General features: G+C 51.9%; 1 protein-coding gene and 1 long non-coding RNA gene across 4 annotated transcripts in view; one reads left to right on the forward strand and one right to left on the reverse strand.

Annotated features, from left to right (window-relative positions):
* The window catches only part of KIAA0319L (KIAA0319 like), a 93,968-nt gene that overhangs the window by 64,774 nt on the left and 5,014 nt on the right, over nt 1–24,180 (forward strand). For 2 of the 3 annotated variants that reach the window (XM_025419958.3, XM_049094111.1), the window contains exons 7-20: nt 46–133; nt 1,327–1,419; nt 4,157–4,289; nt 7,302–7,530; nt 9,070–9,193; nt 9,771–9,903; nt 11,894–12,042; nt 13,415–13,566; nt 13,908–14,046; nt 15,725–15,884; nt 19,588–19,730; nt 20,465–20,587; nt 21,026–21,116; nt 22,926–23,017. In XM_025419958.3, the coding sequence (XP_025275743.3) occupies nt 46–133; nt 1,327–1,419; nt 4,157–4,289; nt 7,302–7,530; nt 9,070–9,193; nt 9,771–9,903; nt 11,894–12,042; nt 13,415–13,566; nt 13,908–14,046; nt 15,725–15,884; nt 19,588–19,730; nt 20,465–20,587; nt 21,026–21,116; nt 22,926–23,017 (1,849 nt within the window). Of the gene's footprint in view, nt 1–45; nt 134–1,326; nt 1,420–4,156; nt 4,290–7,301; nt 7,531–9,069; nt 9,194–9,770; nt 9,904–11,893; nt 12,043–13,414; nt 13,567–13,907; nt 14,047–15,724; nt 15,885–19,587; nt 19,731–20,464; nt 20,588–21,025; nt 21,117–22,925; nt 23,018–23,265; nt 23,473–24,180 lie in introns of those variants that run through there. The other variant, XM_049094112.1, reaches the window with a different exon arrangement.
* Nucleotides 19,618–20,471, reverse strand: LOC125752526 (uncharacterized). The gene is made up of 2 exons (XR_007402268.1): nt 19,931–20,471; nt 19,618–19,812 (listed from the first exon to the last, which is right to left on the reverse strand). It is a non-coding gene; the product is annotated as an uncharacterized LOC125752526 (long non-coding RNA).

Raw genomic sequence — 24,180 nt, forward strand, 5'->3', positions numbered from 1 at the left:
GCTGCTCTTTGTGGTTGTCTAAAAGATCTTCTCTCGCTTCTGCAGCTTACCCCTGGCTTATATGAATTCAAAGTGATTGTAGATGGTCAAAATTCCCATGGGGAAGGCTATGTGAACGTGACGGTGAAACCAGGTATGAATTTCCCAGCCCCGGCTGAGTCTCCATTGCTTCCTCTGCAGGATTCCTAAAGAGGGGCAGATTTGACTTGAATGGTTTTTGAGTCCTATTTTTTCTTTTTCTTTTTTTTAAATATATTCACTGAGCAATTCCTAGCTCAATGTAGTGAAAGGTTATGGTGGCAGAGTATATACTTTGGTTCCAGTTGGGACATTTGGCTGGGGGGAGAAACATTAGTCACATGGCCCCCACTGCAGTATGGCCTGAGCTGTAGCCTGTCTGTCTGAGAACTACTTCTCCAAGTAGGTCATGCCGAGAGAGGACCATGTGTTGTGATTAAGGGACACAAGAAAGCCAGGAGCCTGGGAAAAGCATGTAGAAGGAGAACCAGCCAAATGGCTGACTCCTTCTGATCTCTTTCCAGATATGGGTTTTGCACACAGAATTCCTCATTTAATCCCTGCCAGTCTTCTTTCACCTTGGAAATCAAATCCTGTCATTCTTTTTAAGTGATCCACCACTGATAAAATACAGTGCAATAGCAAAGTTCCTTGTTTTGCATTTTCAGGGAAATTTGGGGAAAGTTGGAAAGTGGCAACTACATCAGCACAAAATCTTAATGTTTTCTGTTTTTGTTGGTAATAGATTTTCTATATGTTCCTTGAACTCTCACCAAGGTAATCCTTTTCCTTCTTAAAAATGTGTTATATAAAGACTGTTTGATTATTTCTCAAAGAAAAGGCCACTGGGTTTGTAGCTCACAGTCATTCGAGTGGACAGAGTGGTCTGTGACCCTGCCATCACTCAGGCCGAGTCCCCTCAGACATAAGCTCAGGGATGGTTGAGAAATCACCCATTATGCTTTCACCACAGTCTGTGCCAAGGGATAGTTTGCTTGCCAAGGTCCTTATTGCACAAGGCTCATGTGTTGTCCACCTCTACTCAACGTGTGCCACCTTTTCTTGAACAAGGTAGCACATGAGTGTTGAAAGTATGCAAAGGCATGGTCTTAGGAGTTATCAGGTTTGGAAGAGGCTTTAATGCTTCCATGTGTCTTATGATAGAATGGTAACCTGGTGTGACTTTCCCATTTGGTGATGCACCCATCAGTTATGTTGTGGACTAATTCATAATTCACCCACACAGGCCTGCTCCTCCTATAATATATAAAGCCTATCTTCCAATTTCTTCGGGTCTTTTTCTTACAGAGCCCCGGAAGAATCAGCCTCCTGTTGCCATTGTGTCACCACAGTTCCAGGAGATCTCTCTGCCAACCACTTCCACAGTCATTGATGGCAGCCGTGAGTACTTGTCTAGGCATGATGTTTTAGAAGAACATTCACTGTGAACTGTGCTAGAAAACTCTGGCAGAAGATTTGGGGCCAAGGGCTCCTGGGTGGCTCAGTTGGTTAAGTGACCTTAGCTCAGGTCTTGATCTTGGGGTCATAAATTCAAGCCAGGTGTTGGAGCCTACTTAAAAAAAGAAAGATTTGGAGCCAATTATGTCTGCATTCTGTTTAGGCCCATCTTGACTATGTTCTGGGAAGACTACCCATTTCAAGCAACTAATTAGGACACAAAAACCAGACAGCCCAGATAGCCCCTATTTATTTATTTATTTATTTATTTTTTAAGAAGATAGGGTTTTTTTTTTTAATTTTTATTTATTTATGATAGTCACACAGAGAGAGAGAGAGGCAGAAACATAGGCAGAGGGAGAAGCAGGCTCCATGCACCAGGAGCCCGATGTGGGATTCGATCCCGGGTCTCCAGGATCACACCCTGAGCCAAAGGCAGGCGCCAAACCGCTGCACCACCCAGATAGCCCCTATTTAAAATCCCTGTGTGGCTTGTTGGAAGTAATACTTCTGCTCTTTTGAGATATAAGAAAGTAAGATTATGCAGATATTTAGCATCTTTTTGTATGAAACTTACTAGTTCTCTCTTTTTTTTTTAAGATTGATTGATTGATTGATTCATTCATTCATTCATTCATGAGACACAGAGAAAGAGAGGCTGAGACACAGGCAGAAGGAGAAGCAGCAGGCTCCCTGCAGGGAGCCCGATTCAGGACTTGTTCCCAGGACCCCAGGGTCATGCCCTGAGCCGAAGGCAGACGCTCAACCACTAAGCCACCTAGGTGCCCCAAAACTTGCTGGTTTTCAAATTTCCTTAGAGTTACCATTCTCAGTTATGGAAACAAAGCTCCTTCCTCTCATAGCAAGATAAGTAACTGAGGGTCTTGGCTGAAGAGCTGTCCCCCAGCGCTCACTGCCTGACAAGCTTCCTGTCAGCCTCCCGGAGAGACTCACAAAACATGCTCCATGCCCTGGGCTGGGCTCCTGAACATTCACCCATCAGAGTAGTGTCCCCTGTGGGTAACTTCTGGGTCTTTGCCACTGATCCTGGCTGTGCGTGCAGGGGGTCTCAGGCCTGTTATCTCATCAGTGTCCCCTTGGTCCCCTTTGGAGGCATATGAAGGCCCTGCTGCCCTGATTGTCTTGCCCCCGACAGTTGTTCTACGGCCGAGGCAGTCACTGCTCTAGCAGAGGAATCTCTAGCAAGGTTAAACATTTCATGTAGATGCGACTGGCAAGAGGAGGAGGGTAGAAGAATCGCAGGCCAAGAGGGAAGAGAGAACAGGAAGAGGCACTTGTGAGAGAGGGTCCCACAGTGCCGTTTTACTTCATAGTTTTGAATGGGTCAGAGTTAAGTCGTGGGTAAAGGTATACAGAGGAGAGCCTCCCTACCATCCCCCTCTCCCAACTGTCCAGTTTTCCTCCAGTCAGTGCTACTATTTCACATTTCTTTCTACAGACATTCTATGCACGTGTGAGAAAATACATACAGTCTTTACGATAACACATAGTCGACCCTGTTGTGTGCAGTGCTTGTTTCTTTATATGGAAGAATTTTTCTTTTTTTTTTTTTTTTTAAGATTTTATTTATTTATTCATGAGAGACACAGAGAGAGAGGCAGAGACACAGGCAGAGGGAGAAGCAGGCTCCCTGCAGGGACCCCGATGTGGGACTCGATCCCGGGTCTCCAGGACCACAACCCGAGCTGAAGGCAGAGGCTCAACCACTGGGAGCCACCCAGGTGTTCTGAAGAATTTTTCTGAATCAGTACATGAAAGAGTTCTTTTTTTTCCTCTTGGTGATCACATAGCCTTCCATTAAACGGCTGTATAATTCCCTGTATGGCTGTATACCTGCTTTCAGTCAGTCCCTATTGATGACCACTTAGATTATTTTTGGTCTTTTGCTGCTATGGAGAATGTTGCCATGAATAAATGTGTACGTGTGACATTTAACACACATGCACATCTATCTGTGGGATAAACTCAGAGGAGCTACAGGGCGAAGACACATTTTGCTAACTTGCCCTTTGGGAAGGTGTGTGACTGTGCTGCCACCGTGGCTTATGGAAGGGCTCGCTCCACACCTTTACCCATAGAGTGTGTTATGAAACTTGGGTCTTACCAATCAGGTAGGTTAAGAAAATAGTATCTGAAGTGTTGTTTAAACTTACGTTTCTTTTCTTTCTAAGTGAGGTGGAGTGTCTTTTCACATGTTTAAGAATTTTTGATTTTCCATTTCTCATACAGTAGCATTTTTTTTTTTTTTTTAAGATTTATTTATTCATGGGAGACACAGAGAGAGAGAGGCAGAGACATAGGCAGAGGGAGAAGCAGGCTCCATGCAGGGAGCCCGACGCGGGACTCGATCCCAGGTCTCCAGGATCACGCACTGGGCTGAAGGTGGCGCTAAACCTCTGAGCCACCCAGGGATCCCCATACAGTAGCATTTTAACCAGAGGTTGCCCGTGTTGGAGTCCTGGGACAACTACGCAGTGGAATATCCATAGAGAAACAGAGTGACCCAATATTCCTAGGGAAGAAAACCTCTGGAGGGGTAGTCATGTCATGAAGTTTTCCTCGCTTCATGTCTCTGGGTGGTTGCCCCGGTTTCTGTAAGCTGGGGTGGTGCTGAGACCCAGCGCTCTCGTGTTGTAACTGATGTTTCTTTATGGTCAAGAAAGCACTGATGATGATAAAATCGTCCAGTACCATTGGGAGGAACTTAAGGGACCTCTGAGAGAAGAGAAGATTTCTGAAGACACGGCCATATTAAAACTAAGTAAGCTCGTCCCTGGGAACTACACTTTCAGGTAAATTAAGACCCTTCATCTTTCCTTTAGGCCACGCTTTTCCCTTGGGAGTTTTACATTCTTCTAGGAGTAACTCTGACAGATGTCACGGTCGTTGGAGATTTGGTTGATGATAGGGCCTTGGATTCCATTAGTTCTCTGAGCCCTATTGGTGGTTGTGGTCACAACAGTGATCAGTTTTTAGGGCAACGGCCGTGGCATAGTGGGTCAGGACCCACCACAGTTAACCCTTCTCAAAGCTGCGCCTGCAAAGCTGCACTTGGCAGATCTCCAAAGTTTTTTAGGATTCTGTCATTAAGTGAAAGGGCCCATCTTCCTGTGCCTTCTCTCAGGAAAAATCTAGAAGGAATCTGTTTCCATTTTGCCTCTTTGGTAAATGCTTCCTCAACTTACAAGGTTTCAAAATCTTTACTTTGGACTAGTGGTTTATTCCAGTATGACTTGGGGGATCTTTCTCGGTTGGGTATTTTAGAGAATTTGACTCAAAGATAGTCCTGGGAACTGGCGTCGGCACTCTGGGATGTGATTAGTGAGAGTGTGAGGCCAGCTCTAGAGTAATCGTGTTAGGGCTTGCAGCGTTCCTGGTATGTCACAGAGCATTTGTATGTGAGTGTCAATCTCACAAACACCAGGTGTTCATGATACTAAACTTCTTTTATATCTGAGGAAAATGAGGCTGAGTTGTATTTACTAACTTCTCTGAGGTCACAGATTTCAGCTAGAATGGAAGTGCAGCTTCTTTAACCCTCAAGCCGGGCTCGTTCTGTTCCACCCCTTGATCCAAGCTGTACGTACTTTGTTAATGCTTTCTTGAGTGCTCTTCTCAGTCCACTGGCGTTCTGCGCATCCTTAAGGGCTGCCTCGGTTTCCTGTGAGGCTCAGTAGAGGCTCCTGAGGTTCCTCCGGGAAGAAGGACTCTGTCTCTCCCAGGACCATCGCACCCAGGGCCCCTGCGCGGCACCTCCCATGGTGCAGCGGTTTATTCGTGGGTGCCTGTCTTCCCCATTAGATCCATAGTTAATCAAGTTTTGACACTACCAGAGACACAGTGACAAATGTCCTAGCACAGCACCTGCCGTGTAAATAAATACGACTTAGTAGCACTCTGACTAACTCACGACTTCAGATGAATGAAAGGCAGCTGCCGTTCCCGAGGATAGAGCCTTCTCATTGGCTTAAAATGGAAATGTGAGTGGGTTTTTACCTTAGCTTTCTAACATAGGAATTGTGATATTTATGAAATCTACCTTGGGCCAGGTGGATCCTTTTTTAAAAAGCAACACTGATAGCTCCTATTTCTTGAACACTTATTATGTGTGTAGTACTATTCTGAGCTCTGTGCGTCCAGTAGCTCATTTAATCCTTATAGTAGGTATTATAATTACTCTTATTTTGTGGATTAGGAAATCCAGGCACAGAGAGGTTAAGTGACTTGCCCAAGGTCACACAGGTAGTGTGACTTGAGTCTTCACTTTAAACCCCAGTGTTGGGGTGGGTGCGGTACTGGCGGGTGATTCTTTTTTCCTGTCCATTTCAATCTATGAAATGATGGGATTGGGTTTGATTAGCGATAAGATCCAGTCTGTTTGGTTCCACTTACCTTTCCTCATTTCCTCCTTTGACATGGCAGTGGCCTCTTTCCCCGGCCACGTGGTCAGTTGCTATCGCATCCAGGGTCCTTGCAGGCAAGCCCAGGACTGTTGGAGGAGAAAGAGTAAATGGGCAGCTGCCATCTTGCCATTTGTCTGTAACTTGCTTTTGCTCTGAAATAGGAGACAAATAGGATATGTTAAAAAACAACAGAAAACAACAGGGGAACTGGAAAAAAGAGAACTTCTGTGGATTTTTTCTTCTTCAGATGTTTGCCGATTTGCACACGTCCGTGTGCCTGCCGTGTTTGTGCTCTTTTCCTAAAGGCTAAAATACCAAAAATCCCCGTCAGGCCCTAGGTAAAAGGTGAGACTGTGGGATACAACCACACAGATGTCTGGCTCTGTCTGTGGCTGGTGGTGAGATTTACACAAACGACATGTCTTTTCTATGCTTTTCCTCTTTCTGTCAGCAAAATGGAAGGAACCCAAACCTCCTTGCTTGCTTATGCTCACATTTTGAGGTGGCAAGAGAAGCTTTAGGCTGTTCAGCTGGAAGGCATCATTTAGGTAAAAGCCTGCTCTTATAAATGAACATTTTTTTTTCCTCTTGCAAATCCTGTTTCACACTGGCACCAACTGTGGGGCTGTTGCGTAGGAGAATTCATTTGCATCTTGGGCTCCTGTCTTACCGGAGCCAGCCGTACTGGTCCAGCCCAGAGGCTGTCTGCCCAGGCCGCCCTTCTTGCAGTGTGTGCATGGCTGAAGCAGGATGGCAGGAGGAGAGTGAGCCGCAGTCAGAGCTTGCTGTTTAGGGTGGCGCCTTTGAGCCCCACAGCTTTAGGGTCCAGGGATTACCTATGCTCAAACCTTGGTTTCTGGGCTGTGGAGCTGGAGAACTGGGGCTGCATCTTGGCTCACCATGTAGCCCCGGGCAGGTTACGCAGCCTCTCAGCTTCCTGTACGGTGAGATGGAGGATGCCTACTTTATACGATTGTTGTGAGGGCCAGATCACACGGTGCTTGTGAAGGTCCCAGCGCACAGACGTGGCAGGTGGTAGAGCAAAACGGCACTGGTGACAAATGGCCTGGATTCAGATTCTGACCCCACTACTTTCAAACTTGGGCAAGTTACCTCCCCGTACCTCGGTCTCCTCAGACATGTATGGCATAAAATCAGGATCGTACTTTCTAGAGCTGTTGTGAGGATGTAATGAGATAAAAAGCACCTGGAACAGTGCCTGGCACTCAGTCAGGGTGCGATGTAGTAGTGTTCGGCCTTCCCAGGAAGAATGGGTAAAGAGTTGGTTACCATTTGGTCCCCTGCTGCCTTGGTATTTCTTAGCCTTGATTTCAGTCCTCTCAGATTGGTTTCTCCTCCTGGAGCACATCCCTGATTGCACTCCTCTCTCTGCCCTGCTAGCTTGACTGTAGTTGACTCTGATGGAGCAACCAGCTCTACCACTGCAAGCCTGACAGTGAACAAAGCCGTGGATTATCCCCCTGTGGCCAATGCGGGCCCCAACCAAGTGATCACCTTGCCCCAGAACTCCATCACCCTGTTCGGGAACCAGAGCACTGATGATCATGGTATCACCAGCTATGAGTGGTCACTCAGCCCAAGCAGCAAGGGGAAGGTGGTGGAGATGCAGGTAGGAGGGAATGGCTTCTGTCTTTTCTTGCCCAGGGGAGTTCAAGCGGCTGGATTAGTTACCCTTCCAAGGCTGACTTTTTACTCCATTTTAATCACCCAAGTTGCATTTATATAGAACATTGAACATTGGAATTTTTAAAAAAATCTAGAACATTTAAGGGGCCTTTAATGAACACATTACCAAAACCTTTGTCTTTAATGTTTGATATTAGAGGAAAAGACTAGATGAGAAACGGGGACTATTCTAGAATGGTTCCAGAGAGTCAGACTACACTGAAGCCAGACTACACTGAAGTCTTTTGGGTGCAGGTCTCCCCCCGACCCTGAGAAAGAGCATGTGTGTGAGTAGGGTGTGAGGAGAGTGGGAAGGAAGGGCAGAGGGAGAGAGAGAGCGAGCGAGCATCTCAAGCAGGCTCCACGCTCAGCACGGAGCCTGACACAGGCTCGATCTCCTGATCCTGAGATCATAATGCAAAGGTGCAGATCTTAATGAGCTCTCCGACAAATGGGGAGTTGTAGCCCACCTGGCTAGATGGTGAGCATCTTCTGTCTGGAGATACTTAGGAAGAGACTAGATGTGTCACCAGGCAGGTAAGTAAATGAAACTGCCTATGACAAACCAGACAACAGCCCCTGACTGAAGGGTCAGCTGCGCCTCGGGTCAGCTAGTCATTGCCACATGGAAATATGGTCCCAGGATTCCTAGCTAGGCCAACTTCTCAAGAAAAAAACAGAAATCTAGACCTGTGTATGAAAATATTCCATTTGGGAGGGCACCTGGCTGGCTCAGTCAGTGGAGCATGTGAGTTTGAGCCTCATGTTGGGTGTAGAGATAACTTAAAAATAAAATTTTCAAAAAAAAGAAAATTTCTAACTTTTAAGACACTGCAGGTCAAACAAAATACCTACAAGGTAGATTCAGCCCAGAGGCTGCCAGGTTTTGCCTACGGTTCTAGAGGAAGCTCCTGCCTTGGAAGCTCGCCCTGAATTGTGTATAATGTTCCTCTGACACTCTTTGTTTCCAAATTGGAGGCATGACTTAGAGCTCACATTTCACCTGGCTTTTTGTTTAGATATTATGGTCGGTTTCTCTGCTGCTACAGAATCTGCAGAAACTTGCAAGGGGACAGCATGGCGTCACCTAGCATTTTGAGTTGCTGCCTTGTGTTACCCGGGCAGCTTTGTTAAGATTGCTGAATGGTCTCAGCAGGAAGAACATGGTTTTAAAAGGGTTATTTTATTAAACACTCATGGCGCTCTTGCTGGCTGGGATCATAAAGACCGATCTTGGTTATCTCCGCACACTTTCCTGTACTCCTCTCCCTTGTGAGAGCTCTGACTTTATTGAAACTGCTGCTGTCAGGGCAGGTTGTTCCCTTGAAGGGGGAACCTTTTACTTTTTACAGGATGTCCCACAGTGCCGGATTCCACACTTACTAGGTTTAGAAAATGAGGTGCATCGTTTAGACCAGAGTAGGACTTGTGTGACGTGATTCTGGGAGTCTCCTTTTCTACTTGTCTGTGTTTATGCATCCAGGGTGTTCGAACACCAACCCTGCAGCTGTCTGCCATGCAAGAAGGAGACTACACGTACCAGCTCACAGTGACCGACACAATTGGACAGCAGGCCACCGCCCAAGTGACTGTTATTGTGCAGCCCGGTGAGTTCAGCCTTTCGTGCACGTTCTTCTGCTGGCTGGCCCCTTGAACCATGGGGGAGAAGAGGGTTTTGGTTCTGATCTATACGACGGCAGGGTAGGAGGCAGCAGGCCACAGGGCCCCTGGCACCTTTGGTTGTCCACTCTGAGCGCTTTCCTCAGAGCTAGAGAGAGGGAGAGGACTTGACGGCCTCAGCTTGTGGCCTTGCCTGGGGCTGGTTATTGCAGCTTTGAGGGGACCTAGCAGATAGAGTTTGTTATCCCAAATCCTACCCTAGCCTTTAAGGTGAAAGCCCTCATCTGCAAGAAAACCCTTATCACTCAGACCCTCTCTTTTGAACACCTGTAGCATCACATCTCAAACTGACGTGGCATCTCACCTCCATCGTATTCTGCAGTGGTCTAATGAGAGGCTTTCACTCTGAAGTTCTTCATCGTGAGCTCCCTGATCCACAGTATCTGATAGTTCTGTGGGCAGAGAGGCAGTGTTCTCATGTCTTCCAGAACATATGTCCCGGTTAGTTCCTCTCCTTTCCCAGCTCAACTGCCTGCTTTTGATCTCTGTGTCTCTGTCTTCTAGAAAACAACAAGCCTCCACAGGCAGATGCAGGCCCTGATAAAGAGCTGACCCTTCCTGTGGACAGCACCACGCTGGATGGCAGCAAAAGCTCTGATGATCAGAAAATTATCTCCTATCTCTGGGAGAAAACACAGTGAGTGTTGACGCAAAAGCCTTATTAATACAACCCCAGACCTTTGAAAGCAAGGTGGCACTGGCTCTTACGGGCTTATCCCAGGAGGGGTGACAGAGAAAGAAACGGTAACAATCCTAAACTTCAATTCTAAGGAACTGACATAAAATAATTGTAAGAAAAAAGGAATGCTTGTCATCAGCTAGTCTCCAGTTAGTACTCTGTGGTCCCGGTGCTCTCACAGGTATGATCCATCTGCCGAAACGCATAGTTTAATTACACTTGAGACGCAGAATGGAAGGGGTAATGGAGCAGAAAAATACTGGTGCTCCAGATTACCTGGGTGAGGCTGGGAGTGGGAAGGGCATAGCACTGGTACCGGGAATCGAAGGGTCATCTGCACAATGAGAGCATTTTTCTGTCATTGTTTCCTTAAAGACACCGTTTACCAGTTACGGTAGTGAGAAGCCGAAGGCACTCACCAAAATAATACTAATTAAACTGGAATTATCTAATCGAACCATTTCTGGTTCTCACAGTTTGTTTCAGCTCCTCTAAACCGTAACAAATAGAGCTCAGGTTGTGTGCAGGATCCCACAGGAAGCAAAAGAATTCCAAGGGAGAGTTAAAAGCATTCTTGGTTTCCAAAGGGACCAACCATAGGACAGCCTGAGCTTTTTGTTTTGTTTTCATTTTTGACTAGGGCATTAGAAATGGGTGGGAAGGGGCTATAATTCCACTATAGGAACCACGTGATTCATGATTGGTGAGTTGGATTCTAGAAATTATTTTCCTTGGCTCTTGTCTCTGGTGGAGAACTGAGTCTTCCTCAGCCCGGTGTTTGAATCATGACTCTTTGCTGAAGACACAGGAGATAAGCCGTCAGCTGAGTTTTACCAGTGCCTACAGCAGAAAGAGTTTTACCAGTGCCTCTTTGCTTGGTGTAACTTCTTGGGGGAGAATTTGTTTCAGGAGGGATGACTAGGGCCAGAGGTTACATGTTTAAACAGCAAAACAGAGCAAAACTGGGAAGATTGCAGATTTCTCTGGTTATCCTGTAATTTTTTTAAAGGTTTTATTTATTTATTTGAGAGAGAGAGACAGACAGACAGCGTGCAAGCAAGGGGAGGAGCACAGAGGGAGAGGGAGAAGCAGACTGCGCCCTGAGCAGGGAGCCCGATGAGGGACTCGATCCCAGAGAACCTGGGATCATGACCTGAGCCAAAGGCAGACGCTCAACTGACTGAGCCACCCAGGCACCTCTGGTCATCCTGTAATTTCAGGAAAGCTCTGGGGTGTTCACCCTGAACAGAAGGGCTCTGTGGTATGTGCAGAGCTGTGCCTGGATGTTGGCACAGAGCTCACTCCCCGGCCGCAGGCCCCTGCGTGAGGCCACAGAGGAGGAGGAGGGTTGCCAGGTGTGCGGGGTCCTGTGTGACCCCTGTCCAGGAGCTGCAGGGAGCTTGGCTTTAGAGCTGCTAAGAAGAGGATGGTTTTGCTGACAGTTCCTCTGCAGCCTTGGCCCATTTCCTTTCCTTGACTTTTCAGTAGGAGGGAGTTTGGCATGTGATTAAGAAACGCATCTTGCTTCTTTGCTGGCAAGAGCTGAACCAACTACTGGGCCAGAAATGCTTTTCAGAAACATCACTCTGAAACCCTTCTTTTGATCGGAGACCTACTCAGAGCACTTTCTTCCTTTTACGAACTGGAACAGCAAAGAGTTTGAACGTTCTAGAAAGTCATAGGATAAAGCTAGACATGTTTGAAAGCTCGTGAATGGAATTTTCTGATCAGCGGGGTAGCCTATATTTTGGGGCCAAACGACACTTTCCAAATGGAATATTTTTTTTTTTTTTTTTTCAAATGGAATATTTTTAAATGTGCCCTCTCAAGGTCTGGGAAACAGTAGTTCGTGTCTCAGCTGAGGCCGTAAATGTCTGCTCCTGCTGAGTCAGGGACGGAGAGCCGCAGACAGGTAGCGCTCCATCCTCTGGCTTCTGTCTTTGTCCAGGGGACCTGATGGCGTGCAGCTCGAGAATGCGAACAGCAGTGTCGCCACGGTGACAGGGCTCCAAGTAGGAACCTACGTGTTCACCTTGACGGTCAAAGATGAGAGGAACCTGCAAAGCCAGAGTTCTGTGAATGTCATTGTCAAAGAAGGTACCTCCCTGCTTTGGGTTGGCACAGGCTCTGGGGCATATACCTGAGGAATCGGGCAGCTCTTTTTGGCTGCAGCGATTGATCAGAGACTGGGGGGGGGGGGGGGGGGGGGGCAGCTGCTACGTGCTTTTCTGAAACAACCTTTAATCGGGATGACTGCAAGGTGAATTTTAACTTCTTGTCTGTCTGTCCCCCTCCCACCTTCCTTCTCAGTTGAATAGGGAAAGAATTTGGTTTTTTCCTTTGCATCTTTATGTTGTCTCTGCTGCTAAGCCTTGGGGTTTCTGTGGCTCTCCCGCTGGTGCAGTGACACCTGCCGTCAGGCCTTAGAATGACTGTCCTGTGCCATAGCTTCCTGTGCTCTTTGGGGAGCCTGCTGCTGCCAGCGTGAGGCTGGAGTTGATGGGCTTGCTACGGTGTGCAGGCTGCAGGCTTGGGCAGGCCGTGGCCTGCGGAGAGGCTGTGAGCTGATGGGAGGTGCGCAGGTGACCTCCGGCTAAGGTATCCCGTGCTCAGTGGATGGAGGTTGCACACCTGAGTAAACAAAGCTGCAGGTGGAGCCCAGAAGAGATCTCCTATTTCCTTTTTCTCTATTAAAGTATTAAGGAAGGAATAAAAGATGTTGAGAAAATAACATTCTGGGCCCTATTTTGGCTTTTGTTTTGTTTTGTTTTTTAAAGGTTTTATTTATTTATTCATGAAAGACAGAGAGAGAGAGGGGCAGAGACACAGGCAGAGGGAGAAGCAGGCTCCATGCAGGGAGCCCCATGTGGGACTCGATCCTGGGTCTCCAGGATCACGCCCTGGGCCAAAGGCAGATGCTCAGCCACTGAGCCACGCAGGCATCCCTTGGGCCTTATTTTGAATAGAATTTGTGGTATCAGCTGCCTGAAACCTAAAGTCTAATAAGGCTTTAGTCCAGTTGGGGTCTCTGTCTCCAGTCACGTGCTTCCCAGGCAGAGACGTGGAATGCTTCCGGGGAGGCTGCTAGGAGGACCCAGGAGAAGCTGCTGCCGCTGCTGGATGGTGTCGGAGGAGCATTTCTCTGGGTGGGACTGGCACCTGAGGACCTATGGCCCTGGTGGTTTCCCGTCTGCACTGCTAGTGTTGGGCTCCCCAGTCCGGGCCGGGTTGTGTTTAGCATGGACAGGGTGGAACCAAGGCTGGTCTTCACTGGGTCCTAACTCCTAATTAAAAGTTGGCTTATTGTTTTTTTTTAAAAAAAAAAAAAAAGCCACTAGGCTTTTCAGTGCTGGCGTGGCGAGGCGCCTAAACAGTCCTGTGTTTAGGATGCTTTTGATGTTCATCTCCCCATAAGCATCATGAGGAAGCATTCTTTCTTTTCTGTTATTTCACTGATGTCTCTTTTTAGAAATGAACAAACCACCTATAGCCAAGATAACTGGGAACGTGGTGATTACCTTGCCCACGGACACAGCAGAGCTGGACGGCTCCAAGTCCTCAGATGACAAGGGAATAGTCAGCTACCTCTGGACCCGAGACGAGGGCAGCCCAGCAGCAGGGGTAAGTGCAGGACCTGGGGAGCTGCACAGGGTCGGGATGATGAGACGGCGAGAGGAGGCCGAGCCAAACATTCCGGGATCCGTTTTAACCAAAGGGTCTCTTGTGTCAAACCTGGATTGCCCTCTGAACCCCGGGGAACCCGAATCCAGGGACCCTGCCTAGGGTCGCTCTGCAAGCTAGCGTGGCACAGAATGTGCTCTTCTGCCCTAATCTTGGAGCTGTGGGCTGCAGAGCTGTCACAAAGCAGTTCCCCCGAGGGGGCTTAGTTATAGCAGAAGCAGCACCTGAGCCCATAAAAGAAGTGTGGTTTTGCAACGTCGCCATGTCGTTCAACCCCACAGGAGGTGCTAAATCACTCTGACCACCACCCGATCCTCTTTCTTTCCAACCTGGTTGAGGGCACCTACACATTTCACCTGCATGTGACTGATGCGAAGGGGGAGAGTGACATGGATCGGACCACTGTGGAGGTGAAGCCTGGTGAGTTCACCTAGCCCTGGGACTGCGTGGGAGTGCTGGCCCAGCCCAACAGGACCTTAGTCCTGGGGCCCCTCTCCAGTGAGGACAGAGACAGGTGGCAAAGCTAGCTTCTAAACACTCTAGAGACCCCAAGCTGAAAAATCCTCAGACAGTCTGTTCCAGCAGTATCCCTCCTCCCCTCGAGGAGTATGGACCCCCCCACTCATCTCAGATGGAGAAACTGAAACTCAGAGAGGGCAGGGCTTGCTCAGCGTCACACAGCAGTTGTGTCAGAGCCAGGCCTTCAGGCCCCTAGTCCAGCGCTCCCTCCTCTACATGCGATGGATGAGAGAGGGCTCTGGGTGCTTTAGGAATCTGAGCACAGGAATAACTGGAGTCATGATGCCTCATCAGCACCCAGCTGTAGAAAACAATTTATTTTTATAAGTTGAGCCTCAGGCTTTATCTGACAACCCAGGGAAGGTAAAGTAACTGCTGTCCTTTACATTTTTCAGATTTGCAGAAGTAAAATTTCTTTCTTAAATAGAACCGTGTTTTTATTTTGCTTTATTTTATTTGGCTAATTTGGTGTTAGGGAAGCAATGAGCGTGGGGTGGGGCAGAGCTTTATAAGTTCCCAGGCCTCTGATGAGAAGGTATTAACTGTAGAGGGGAAGGGATCTTGGCAGGCCTTCCAGTCCTTGTCCTACCTCTATGAAGGACAACAGCCAAGACACTATACAGCTTCTTCTGTGTTTAAAATCAGATCACAGATAGTCTGCTAATTATGCAAATGATACATCAGAACAGGCAAATGGTGCATCCAATTATGGGAATAAGGTATTCTGAATAATCACGTTTAACTTCCAAGTGCAGAGCGGTCTCTAGGACACATATAGAAATGAAGGACAGTGGTCTCCGAGTCCTAGAGTTGTGAGGACACCGTGCAGCTCGCTGTTGCTCTAAGGAAGCCCTCGTTTCTTGACCACTTGGATTTTTTTTGTGCGTTTACTGTCCTCAAACCTGAAGGGCTGGTGCATTTCCATTATCAGTAAGATTGTTCAGGTGGACATTTTCTTCCCCGTTGTTGTAGACAAAGCACAGCAAGTCGCTGAAAATCCTGCATGGGTCAGGATAGGTTGTAGATACCCCTCTCGTCCTGGAGAGCTCGGTGAGCCACCTGGGCAGAAGCTTTTATTATTATTGTTATTGTTAAAGATTTTATTTGAGAGAGAGAGTGCGCGTGCACGCATGAGTGGGGGGAAGGGCAGAGGGAGAGAACCTTTAAGCAGACTCCCCGATGAGTGGGGAGCCCAATTCAGGACTTGAGATCATGACCCCTGAGATCCTGACCTGAGCTGAAACCAAGAGTCAGATGCTTAACCAGCTGAGCCACGCAGGCGCCCCAGGACAGAAGCTTTAGGAGCAGACCTGGAAGTGTCCTCCTTCCCCACCCCCTTCACCAAACCCCCCGTGTCTCTGCTACGGCCTGATCCACAGGCTGGTAGGGAGCTCCTTGCGCCAGCCCCAGATCGCAGCAGCGGCAGTGCACGTCGGGCAGGCCCTGCTCCTCTGAAGGCGGTCGGTTGCACCCCTGAGTGCAGCCACTGCTTTCTCTCCAGGCCAGAACAGACGCACAGTGGCAGCTCTGTGTTAACTCTCCTACTTCCAAAACCGTGACTGATCCACATGCTTTCCAGATCCCAGGAAAAACAACCTGGTGGAGATCATCTTGGATGTCAACGTCAGTCAGCTAACTGAGAGGCTGAAGGGGATGTTCATCCGCCAGATTGGGGTCCTCCTGGGGGTGCTGGATTCCGACATCATTGTGCAAAAGATTCAGCCGTACACGGAGCAGAGGTAGCTGGGCAATGAACGGGGGGAGTAAAGGAGAGACGAGGGGCCCCCTGGGCTTCTTGATTGAGCTGAGAAATAGTGTGGGTAGATGGAGAGAGGTGCGCTCTCTGACCCAGACCTACTCATGGTTTCCATTTCTTTCATGAACTCTTCTCTTCTAGCACAGGTCGCATACTCCGCGCTAGATATTGCAGCAGGGTACCAGGGTGCAAGGGCAGGAGAGGTCCATTATGTTCGAAGGCCCTCGTCTAGTAGGGAAGACACTCAGGATCAACATAGAACATCAGTACAGGAGGAATTTGACAGACTGTGTGGCATCATGGGGACGCAGGGCCAAGGCCAGTTAGTTCTGTCAGAGTTGGGACAGGATGTGGTCCAGAGATGTCTCGCTGAGCAAGCTTAGAAAGACTAGGACGGAACTCACAACTGGGGAATAGCATGAGCCATGGTCCTGTGATACGGAAGTACACTTTCCTCTGGAAGAAGTTGTTTGGCTCAGAGCACTCACTAGGCCCCAGGACATGGCGGGAGAGAAGACTGGCCGTGTAAATGGACAACAGTCAAAAGCAGGCCAAGGAGTTTAGTCTTAATAGTTTGGGAAGCGGAGGACTCGTTAGGTTGTTTTATATGTATGAAGCTTCTGTTTTGTTTCTGTTTTTCTTTAAAGATTTTATTTGGGGGGGGAGCACAAGCAGGAGTGGGGGCGCAGAGGGAGAGGGGGGAGCAAGCTCCCCACTGAGCAAGGAGCCTGATGCGGGCGGGGCTTGATCCCAGGACCCCAGATCATGAACCGAGCCAAAGGCAGACACTTCGCCGACTGAGCTGCCCAGGCGCCCCTTGTTTTGGTTTTGAAGCAAGGAAATTTTGTTTTGTTTTGTTTTGTTTTATTGGGAGACCAGTAGTGTGGAGGCTAAACCAAAATAGGGAGAGACAGAAGGCTGGGGAGCCTAGAACTGTTCTAGTAAAAAGGTAATAAAACCCAAGTTAAGGGAGTGGCAATGGAACGAACAGAGGTAAATCAGAAAGACTTGGCGATCCTTTGGGAATGAAGGTGAATGAGGCACCAAACACAAGGCTTTAGGTTTGGGTGCCTGGACCAGTGGTGGATGCCAGTAAGTGAGGTTGGGGATACAAAGGGAACGGGTTCCAAGGAAAAGGTGATGAGTTGAGTTTTGACTGTTGGATTTAGGGTGTCTCCTGGCATACCTGGGGAGAGGTTTCATCAGACAGTGGCAAGTGTGGGCTAGAACTTGGGGTGGGAGGAAGGGCCACTGCATACAGGTAGGAATCAAAGCCACGAGGACGGATGAGGCACCAGGGTGAGCGTCCAGCGCTCGGAAGAAGCCCAGTGTGACGGAGGCGACAAGGCCAGGAGAGCCAGGAACAGAAAAGCAGGTGGGAGGGGTCTGCTGGAAGCTAAGGGATGGCTGGCAGGTGGGGCTGCCACCCAGGGAGAGTGTGAGGACATAAAACAGGCTTTGGCTTTGTAGTTAGTGGATCATCAGAACCATAGGACGTTGGGGGTAGAGTGCAGATGCACGTCATGGTTGGGGGACAGAGAGGTGGCCATACAGCAGAGCTTGGTGCCGAAAATAAGGTGGGGGATGGAAAGAACCCCCTTTAAAGACAGGAAATGCTTGAGCACCTTTATAGACCGAGGGAAGGGCAGAGGAGGAGTAGAAGGTGGTGGCGGGGGTGGGCCCTGGGTGCCGGCCTGGGCGCCTTGCTGCAGGCGGAGCGGGAGATGGGAGGAAGGGGCAAGACGTGCTGCTGTGGAGGCATCTTAGAGGGAGACGGGGCGGCGCCCGTTCGGGAGCACTGGCACTGGTTCTGGGTTTTGTCTCTGAAACTGGAGGCAAGACCATCTGCTTTGAGGACGTGAGAGTGAGGCAGGCAGCCGATGAAAGTCCAGGCTGGGCAAGGCAGCTCCAGAAGAGGGTGTCGGCTTTGAGCCATCTGGGGCCTCGGCCAAGGTTAGAGACAGGAGATGACGGGGTGGAGCCCCGGAGCTTTCGGGAGTGTGCTGTTCCCGGAGCCTCGCCCCCAGAGGTTAGGGCTCAGTGGGTCTGTGGTGAGGTCTGGCCACCGGAAGTCCCAAAGCTCTCGGTGGGGTTCATGGGTCCGAGCAGGATGATTAGGACTTTGTATTTAAGCTATGCTGGCGGCCTGGGCGTGGGAATGGGGCGAGTGGCTGCTTGGACCGACGCAGCTGCCGGGTCGGGGCAGAAGCCCCGCGGAGTCGTTACTGGGGGCGCTGTGGGAAGTGGCACGGGACGAACCGCTGGCACACGTGCCCGCGCTGTACCTGCGAGAGAAAAGCGTCACCGTGGCGCTGGGTTCCTGGCTCGGGCTGTGGCCTTGTGGAGGAGTTCGGAGGAGGATGGGCTTAGAGGGAGACTGACGACGGGAAGGTGCACGAAGCTGAGCACGGCGCTGCCGGGGAACTGACCTGGACCTCCAGCCCCTCCCCGCGCCTTAGCTCGCGAGCTGGGCCTGCCTCCTGGGAAAACGCTGGTGCCCTCTTATAGGCCTGTTACCGAGCCCCAGACAGGAGGATGCTGCCTGTCCTGCCACAGGGAGAGGGCTCAGATGTGCTTACTTCAAGTTCTTTGGACCCGCTGGGTTGGAGGAGACCGTGGGAGGTCGGGGGGGGGGGGGGGCGGTGGTGGGCATCGTAGCAAGCGGTTGCAGGACACGTGGTGGTTCAGGAGAGACCAGGGGAAAGGAGGTGGAGATGCGAGGGCCGCTGGCGTGTGGGAATCAAAACTGTCAGCGTGGATTAGGTAACTGGGCGGAATTCATGAGAAATGGGCCACAGACCTTTAATGCAAAGTTTGTTTCTTGATTCTGGGTTTGTGATCCCCCACTGTTGGTCTCACTGTGCAGTGAACTTTTAGTAAGCCTTCTGTGGTGCCACACGGAGGAGGTAACGCTTTGGGATAAACAGGTGAGGCTGCTTATCCTGGAAGCAGCTGATCTAGCGCCTCTAGGTCCCAGCTAGCTCCTCTGCGTGCCAACGGGGCCGTGTCTGGGACACACCTACAGCCCGTGTGACCCACTGACGGCAGAGGTCTGGCAGGGAGGCTGATGTGGAGTCCAGTGGGCTCCCCCAAATGCGGGCCAAGGCATAGAGAACAGACCGTGCCCACGTAAACGTGTGGTCAGACATGGTCTGCCTTGGACAGAAATGGACAGAAAGCAGAGCGAATCTGGACACGGGGCAGCGTAACCTCGCACCAGCCACCCCACTGGGTCAGGTCCTCCTTGTTGCTGTCAGGTGACCTAGACACACACCCGATGGCACCACACCGCTCTTAGCTGTCAGAGGCTGACGGCAGAGATGTGCTTGTAACGAAGTCCCGGTTTCCTGACCTTGGGGTGCTGGTTGGAACGGCCCCTCTCGTGAGCTGGGGCAGCTTAGAGCATTTCTGAGAGCATAGGTTTTGGAGTCGGACCTGTCGGGGCTGGGATTTGGCTCTGCCGTAATTAACTGTGTGACCCTGGGCAAGTTACTTAACCCCCCTGAGCCCGTGCTGTCCTCTGTAGAATGGCGATGACCCTGAGAACACCGTTGTCACTGGCCTGCGGGGAGAGCACGGCCCCGTCCTTAGCACGGGCTCTGGCACAACAGGAGGTGCCTTCAGAGAATGTGGCAACCGCTGCTGGTAGGGCTCCAGCTCATTGTCACTGTCGCATGTCTCTGCAGCACCAAGATGGTATTTTTTGTTCAAAACGAGCCTCCCAACCAGATCTTCAAAGGCCATGAGGTGGCGGCGATGCTCAAGAGTGAGCTGCAGAAGCAAAAAGCCGACTTTCTGATATTCAGAGCCCTGGAAATCAATACCGTCAGTGAGTACCTGGGGGCAGCTGGGATTGGAGCCTCCCCGGCGCGCACAGCTCCCCACGGCCCCGCGTCCTCGGGCTTCACCTCCTGTTCTCGGGAACACAGAGACGAGCACTTGGCTACACTAGCAGGATCACGAGAGAGTCCCGCCCGGTGCAGAGGCCTGGGAGTTGGGGAAGAAAATGACATCTTTATTGTCACTAACCTCTGAGACTGTTCCCTGCCATGAGGAAGGCAGGCAGCCGACTCCACTAGTGGTCACGGAACCTGTGACTTTAAGGCAGTAGAAATCACAGGAAACTTCATAGCACCTACCTGACAAAATGTCATTTTTACTCCTTGTTACTTTAAAATTATGACCCTTGAGCCGCTTCTACATCTGGCTACTTAATGTTTTCATAAAGACGCGTGTATTATTAGCTTAAAACTCTCTATTCTTAAGTCTTTCAAGGACATGTGCAATATAAGTGCTTTCCTTTGGAATGTACCCGGGTATTTTATTTTGGCATTTAGTGGTGGTGCAAAGGAGGGGCCCGGGGGCCTGAAAGACTAAGAATTGGCCACGCAGAGTAGCAGTGAGCCCTCGGTTCAGATGACTCAGATGACGGCGCCCTGCCCAGCCGGCAGGGGGCCTGGGGCCGCGGGGGGCCTGGGGCCTCTGGGGGCCTGGGGTGGGGGACCCGGGGCCGGGGGGGCCTGGGGTGGGGCCGGGGCGCTGACTCCTGCCCGCCGCCTTCAGCGTGCCAGCTGAACTGTTCCGACCACGGCCACTGCGACTCGTTCACCAAGCGCTGTGTCTGCGACCCCTTCTGGATGGAGAATTTCATCAAGGTGCAGCTGAGGGCCGGAGACAGCAACTGTGGTGAGTGCTGCCAGCGGGGCAGAGCGGAGTCGGGCAGGCGGGTGGTGGGGGTCCGCGGCCCGTGAGCGAGGGGGGTGGGGTGGGGGACTCTGTGCCTTCCTCGTGCTTCCCGTCCTCAGCGCTGCGCTGGCTCAGGGCGGGTTTGGCAGCGGCTCGTAGGAACCAGGCTTAGGTCCGAGCTCTGCGCGCGCAGTCCGAGTCAGATCGGCCGCCAGGCGCCCTGTGCTTTCGGAGGCGTCGTGCTGCAGCCTCCACGAGGCCTCTGGGGCTGCCTCTGCAGCCGGCGCCCGCCCGCCCCCCCCCCCCCCCGCAGGGCCTCCCCTGCCCAGGGCAGCTCGTCGGGGCGCGGAGCCAGGCCACCTGCCAAGGCTGGGTCGGCCCACGCCGCGCTCCTGGCCGCTCCGCTCGCCACCCTCACCACTTGGTTTCTTTCGGCAGAGTGGAGCGTGTTGTACGTTATCATTGCTTCCTTTGTCATTGTCGTCGCCCTCGGAACCCTGTCCTGGACGGTGATCTGTTGCTGTAAGAGGTAAGACGGATTCTCCTTGGGAAGCCATTAGAGCTTCGGGTCACGGATTCATCTGTTCGGGAGGTACTGGCACCTTCTGCGCAGAGGGCGTGAAGTCTTGGGGTTCCTGGCTCCCTGGCACTGCCCCACGCAGGCGTCGGGAGGCCTTCATCACCGTGGCCCACTCTTGAGGGCTGGGCCGCACTCCCGCAGCCAAGGGCTGTCAGGGCCTTGGTTCCCGACCTGGGAAGCACGGCCATGGCCAGGGTGGGAGCGGGAGGGCCCAGGGGTGCGCTGGGTCACTTCTCTAGGGGCATGTTACCCTGCACACCTGCCTCTGCACTTGACACGTGAATCCTCAGTCCTGCCCTCCTTCCTAGGTAGGGTTCACGCATCTGCACACTTTCACGTAACTGGAGGCTTTAGTCAGTCATGATTGAGTGTTTTGGGGTTTTGTTGTTGGAGCCTTCCCATCTAGTCTTATTATTATTTTATTTTAAGATTTTATTTATTCATGAGAGACACAGACAGAGGGAGAAGCAGGCTCCACGCAGGGAGCCCGACATAGGACTCGATTCCGGGTCCCCAGGGTCATGCCCTGGGCTGAAGGTGGCGCTAAACCGCTGAGCCCCCCCCCCCCCCTCCCCCCCCCGCCGGGGCTGCCACTAGTCTTAATAATGAAAACTACAAAAAAAAGAAAAAAATACGTAATACATTCCCATTAAACATAAGTTTGATTTCTACATGACTGTGTGCCAAGCACCAGGATAACACTTTTTAGGTAAAATATCTTTTTTTAAATGCACCTGTCAACCTTTTCTCATCTCACAGCTAAGGGGAGGAAGGCGCGGGAAAATGGCCTCGCCTGTCCACCGACACAGCTAATAGGTGGCAGAGCAGAGATTTAACCTCACATAAAATGTAGAAAGTGAATTTTTAAAAATTCCCAGCAGTCCGAGAGAGCCACCACCGAGAGCTCTGTTGGTTAACGCTCCCCCCCTCCAAGCAGCGGTTGGTGGTTCCCTCAGAGAACCGAGCATGTCTGACTCCAGTTGCCTCTTTCCCTTGCTGCTCTACGCACGGCTTAGAGGCTTCCAGCCCTGCACGAGGGCATGCGGACGCTAAGCATCCCCAGAGTTTGGCTTACACCTGAGTTTTACCAAAAAAAGTGCTTTTTTAACCTGAAACCTCCCTCACTTAGGGAGGTCAGGAGATGCATATAGAAATGCCTGTGCTGCATTTAAAAACCACAGGAATGACATGACCGGTTCGTCTGGACACCAGCTGCCGAGGACAGAGAAGTTACAGCGGCCGCTGGGATGTCAGCAGATCCCCGAGCCGATCCCCCAGCAGATCCAGGCCCGCGCCGCCGGGTCCTAGCAGAGCAGCAGCCCAGGCCTCCTGCTAGGGAGATAGTGCCCCAGACGGGTGGCCGTCCGCTCCGCTGGCCGCTGAGTAAAGCGGTTTCCCCGCCCCAGCATCTTCCCTCCACGTACCGCCGCTCATGGGGCATGCTGGATGTGCCCGCACTCCGTTACCTTTACGTTCTAATGGATCTCTGCTTCCTTGTCACCGCGGGCAGCTGAGCCCGGGGTACAGTGGCCACGGGTTCCTGCCTTTCCCAGAATTGCCGAGGGGCCGTTGAACAACAGGCACAGCTGCCACCTTCTCCTGGCTGAGAAGCACGGAAGGAAACCGTCCTTCCGTTAGGCAGTGTCCGTGGGGACAAGGGGACAAGGCCTCTGCAGCCTGCGGCCCCCCTGACGGGCTCCCCGCATCCCGGAGCCCCACTTGAAGCCCCTTGAGCAGCGGCGGGGTTGTGTTTTTCAGGCAGAAAGGAAAACCCAAGAGGAAAAGCAAGTACAAGATCCTGGACGCCACGGACCAGGAGAGCCTGGAGCTGAAGCCCACCTGTCGGGCAGGTATGGCCCTCGGGTGCAGGTGGGGCCCCACACTCCTGAGTGCCCTGGAGACCGCTGTCCCTGGTCCCCCAGCAGTCCTGCACGGTCTGTGCCGAAACCCACCGTTGTCCCTAGTCCCCTTGCAGTCCTGCACGGTCCGTGCCGAGACCCACCGTTGTCCCTAGTCCCCCCGCAGTCCTGCGCTGTCCTTGCAGAGACCCACCGCCGTCCCAGGTACCCGTGTCGCTAACAGCTGTTTGTTCTGGAAGGTCGTTTCGTGCTGGGGGCTGAGCTGCCCGTCTCTGGCAGAAGCCAGCTACTGGGTGAGCTCTGAGCGGCCCCCCTTCTCAGTGCCCCTCCACTTTGCTGAGGGACTCCCCCTCACCCCTCTGGGTCTGCTCGTTGGTTCGCTCGGTTCGTCCTGGCTCCCGGCCTTTCCAGCTGCCCCTGGTGCTCAGGCTGGCACCCTGGTCCTTTGGGCCTGGCCAGTCTGTCCTCTGGGCGGACGATGAGGTGGATGGCAGTGTGGGCTGCTGACATCCCTGGAGGCCCCGCGGCCCCGAGACAGGCAGGGGGGCTGCTGGCCAGTGGGCTCCAGAGTGGCCGGCCGTGTAGGGTGGCCGTGTAGGGTGGTGTCCGGTGCCTCCCTGCTGAGAATCAGGCCTCGAGTGGGCAGGACCAGCAGGGCCCCCTCCCGTGGCCTTTTGACAGGACCCCAGGCGGAGCCGTTGCCCAGCACCCTGCCCACAGGCACCCTGCCCACAGGTGCTCCCCGGCAGCGCCCGAGGCCCTGCTCTGCCCACAGAGGCAACGTGGGCTCTGCACCCAGGGGCCGGGCCGGGAGGGCGTGGGGTGGTACCTGGACGTCCTGCAGCCTGTGCCCGGGAAGCGCGAGGCTCCCACCGACGCTGGGAGTGCAGCCCGCAGCCCTCGGGGAGAGCGTGCACGGCCACCCTCCTCGGAGCAGCCGCGGGGGTTCAAGGACTTGGGGCGACCCTGGGTCTGGCCAGCCTGCCGGCTTCGGGAAACAGTGACCTCGTTGGCTTGAAAGGCACGTGGGTGGGTTTCAGGTCTGCTTCCCTGGGGCCGCCCTCCTCGGCAGATGCGGCAGCTCGAATTGCTGTCCTCCCCTACCTGCTCGGGTCACGCTCCCCCCTCTGTCACCACGCTTCCACATCTCTCCC

This window comes from Canis lupus, chromosome 15 (genome assembly GCF_003254725.2).
Source record: "Canis lupus dingo isolate Sandy chromosome 15, ASM325472v2, whole genome shotgun sequence".
In the NCBI taxonomy this organism is placed as follows: Eukaryota; Metazoa; Chordata; class Mammalia; order Carnivora; family Canidae; genus Canis; species Canis lupus.